This window comes from Atta cephalotes (assembly GCF_000143395.1).
Source record: "Atta cephalotes unplaced genomic scaffold scaffold00028, whole genome shotgun sequence".
Taxonomy (NCBI): domain Eukaryota; kingdom Metazoa; phylum Arthropoda; class Insecta; order Hymenoptera; family Formicidae; genus Atta; species Atta cephalotes.
Window position 1 is genome coordinate 3514731 of NW_012130092.1, and position 4234 is coordinate 3518964.

General features: G+C 29.1%; 1 protein-coding gene across 1 annotated transcript in view; it reads left to right on the forward strand.

The window, feature by feature from the left end:
- LOC105620753 (Niemann-Pick C1 protein) overlaps positions 1-4234 on the forward strand; it is a 23537-nt gene that overhangs the window by 13295 nt on the left and 6008 nt on the right. The window contains exons 9-17 of the mRNA XM_012202244.1: positions 132-329; positions 453-654; positions 739-1036; positions 1158-1285; positions 1598-1852; positions 1930-2093; positions 2190-2302; positions 2423-3006; positions 3532-3746. Coding sequence (XP_012057634.1) covers positions 132-329; positions 453-654; positions 739-1036; positions 1158-1285; positions 1598-1852; positions 1930-2093; positions 2190-2302; positions 2423-3006; positions 3532-3746 — 2157 coding nt within the window. The remainder of the gene's footprint in view (positions 1-131; positions 330-452; positions 655-738; positions 1037-1157; positions 1286-1597; positions 1853-1929; positions 2094-2189; positions 2303-2422; positions 3007-3531; positions 3747-4234) is intronic.

The window sequence follows — 4234 nt, forward strand, 5'->3', positions numbered from 1 at the left end:
AAGAATTATCGTTAAAACGTAATTATTAATCTGAAGTATTTGAAAAAAGCATAATACTCTTGTTGAAAATGTGTATAACAATATTTTTTAAATTATTATTTATATTATATTTATATATTTTTGTTTCTCAGAAATGCATATAATCCCGAATGTCTCGCACTTTACGGCGGCCCGGTTGAGCCAGCAATTGCAGTGGGTGGATTTTTGTCTCCGGGACAAGATCTTCATAATCCATCATATGAAAAAGCAACCGCCATAATCCTTACTCTTCTTGTAAACAATTATCACAATAAAGCCAGACTATTACCCGCTATGGAATGGGAAGAAAGGTAAATTTATACGAAAGTTCTTTATCTCTGTATTCAAATAAGATTATACTATATATCGTTTATACTATATATTATCGTTTGTACTATATATATCGATTATACTCGTATATCATTCAATTTCAGTTTTATTAACTTCATGAAAAATTGGACAGCAACAAGAAAACCGGCATTTATGGACATAGCGTTCACATCCGAGCGTTCTATTGAAGATGAACTGAATCGTGAATCTCAATCGGACATTGTGACTATTCTAGTATCATACATTATTATGTTTGGATATATTGCAGTGTCTCTTGGCCAAATTAGATCCTGTGCTCGTCTTTTGGTAAGAATTTATGTTATGTTACATGCTTAATCTAAATTTTACGTCTTATTTAATATTGTACATTTAATCCATTAATTTTTTTAGCACGATTCTAAGATTACTCTTGGACTTGGAGGTGTACTCATAGTGCTAGCATCTGTAATTTGTTCAGTTGGATTGTTCGGCTTTATTGGTATACCAGCTACATTGATCATTATCGAAGTCATTCCATTCTTGGTATTAGCAGTGGGAGTAGATAATATCTTTATTCTCGTTCAAACTCATCAAAGGGAAGGTAGACGTCCAAATGAATCAATTCCGGAACACATTGGCCGTACGTTGGGTCAAGTTGGCCCTAGTATGTTACTTACAAGTGTATCGGAAAGCTGTTGCTTTTTCCTTGGTATGTGGTAACAGAAAATATATACGCGGAGGAAATAAAAAAAATAAATGGAAAAGAAAATAAAAATTATTTTTTATTTAAAAATAAACTGTTACAATTAAGATTTTTTTTTTGTTTACAGGTGGTCTTTCCGATATGCCTGCCGTAAAAGCGTTTGCTCTTTATGCTGGAATGGCATTATTAGTGGACTTCATATTACAAATTACATGTTTCGTCAGTCTTTTAGCACTTGATACGATTCGGCACGCAGTATGTATAAAAATTTTATGTTAATATATATAATGAATTTTAATTCATACGAAATTTTTATCTACAAAACTTTATAGAGATTTACTTTTCATTACTATTTTATTTTCTTCCCTTTTCTCCTCTCTCTTTTGTTTATTTTAGACGTTAGATGCATATGGGGAGACGTCTACTATTAGCGCTATTTGTGCTATCCTATCTTCATTTGTTAGACATAAAACAAGAATAATATAAATAGTGCTAATAGCGTCTCCCTAAACATATCCTTTATATTCATGATCATATTAAATGCATAAAGTCTTTTTATAATTTCAGAATAACAGGTTAGATGTATGCTGCTTTATTCGCTCTAAGCGTGATGATGGAGAAGAAGTAGTAGATGGAATGTTGTATAAAATTTTCAAAGTCGCATATGTCCCGCTGTTACTGCAAAAATGGGTTCGCGCGACCGTAATGATTGTATTTTTCGGTTGGCTCTGTAGCAGTATTGCCGTAATACCACATATTGAAATCGGCCTTGATCAAGAACTTTCTATGCCCGAAGATAGTTTTGTCCTTAAATATTTCAAAGTATGTTGTAATCATTAGAATATAAACGTTGAGCTAAATACGAATTATTAAAAAATTGAAATTCTTGCTTTTTTCAGTTTTTAAATAATTACTTATCTATCGGGCCGCCAATGTATTTTGTCGTCAAAGATGGCCTAAATTATTCAAATACGAAAATGCAAAACTTAGTGTGTGGTGGACAATATTGTAATAGTGATTCAGTATTGACACAAATATTTACAGCATCTAAACAATCAAATAGGTATATTACAACACGAAATAGAAAGTTTTATGAATAAATCTATTTTGTTTAGTCGTCTTTAGATGTTGAAATATTTTTAATTTTTTTTTTTTTTAGAACTTATATAGCTAAGCCTGCTTCGTCTTGGATGGATGATTATATCGATTGGTCGGGATTGGCCAGTTGTTGTAAATATTTTCCTAAGAACAATTCATTCTGTCCACATACTGGTATATATTTTTCTTTATATACTTAATATCGCGTATATTATACTTTCATATATAAATATTTTTTACAATAATAAATGAACTTATTTCAATTCAATTGATTTACGTATTTTCGGTTTACAGGTCGACAATGTTCTGTTTGCAATATTACTTTGAATGAATATAACAGACCAGTGCCCGTTGACTTTAACAAATATGTATCATTCTTTCTGCAAGACAATCCCGACGAAACTTGTGCTAAAGGAGGTCACGCAGCTTATGGACACGGTGTGAATTATATTACTGATCCTACAACAGGAATGTCAACAGTCGGTGCTTCATATTTCATGGCTTATCACACAATCCTCAAGACTTCAGCTGATTATTTTGAATCGATGAGAGCAGCCAGAGTAGTAGCGGCGAACATAACCAACATGCTCAACTATAACTTGAAAGGGCATAATGAAAACACTACTGTAGAAGTTTTTCCCTACAGTGTTTTCTACGTATTTTATGAGCAGTATCTAACTATGTGGCCTGACACATTGCAGAGTATAGGAATCTCATTGCTAGCTATATTTGTGGTTACTTTCTTATTAATGGGTTTAGATATCTTCTCATCACTCGTGGTTCTAATTACAATCACAATGATTGTCATTAATATTGGTGGTCTGATGTATTGGTGGCACATAACTTTGAATGCCGTGTCTTTAGTAAATCTTGTTATGGTAAGTTGATCATTGTAAAATTAGTATATTTAATTTATATTTACATATACATGGATTTGTTTATTGTTAGTATCTGGGCATTTTTCAGTTATATATTTAAAAATTGATATTTAATATGGAACATATTGAAATGAAACAATAAAATGTTTATTTTTTAATATAAATTAAATTTTAATATAAAGTAAATTTTTTAATATTTTTATTTTTTTCAATTATTTTAAATTATTTTTGTATAAATTTTCACGACATGAATGTTTTTTTTTTATTAATATTAGAGTAAAAAATTAATTGTACTTTATATCTACATAATTCTCATAAAACTTTTATATTAAGATATTTGTTTAAATGTTTATATTTTTAATTTAAAAAATATATATAATATATATCTGTTTTTACATAGTATATACTACATTTTTATAGTATAATAATATTAACATATTAATATACTACAAAATTAAGAAAAGGCATTCAAATTACATAACAATTGTTGAAAAATGTATTATCTATTACTAATTTGTATTACAGGCAGTTGGTATAGCTGTCGAGTTTTGCAGTCATCTAGTACATTCATTCTCCGTGTCAGTTCAAGCAACTAGAGTTGAAAGAGTCGCAGATGCATTGACAAATATGGGGAGTTCAGTATTCAGTGGAATCACGCTAACAAAGTTTGGTGGCATTATAGTATTGGGCTTTGCAAAGAGTCAAATTTTCCAGGTTGATTTTTTTTTTACTTATATACTGCTGAATAAAACACCAATTATTTAATAATCCAAATTGCCAATTAGCGATCAAAAATATGCTCGGCTTTTAGTATTACAATAATAATTTAAAATATTAAACTGTATGTGTGTATACACACGCGCGCATACACACACGCACACGCACACAATACAATATATATATATATATATATATATGTATATTTATTGTATATTATATAAAGTAAACTTATGTAAAATTTACCATTTTTAAAATGCAAAAACATACTTTAATTTTTGTTATCTTTAATAGTATTATTGGTATATCTTTTCCGTATAGCAGAAAATTGTTTATCTATTATTTCCTTTCAAAATTTTATTATTAAAAAATATTTGGATATAAATATCTACTTACTAAGTTGTGATTACTTATTAATCACAACTTTATTAATCATGATTAATAATAGATAAATGAAGTTCTGCGAATTGTTTGTATTTTACTTGTATAAAAATATTCAGGATTACTCAAT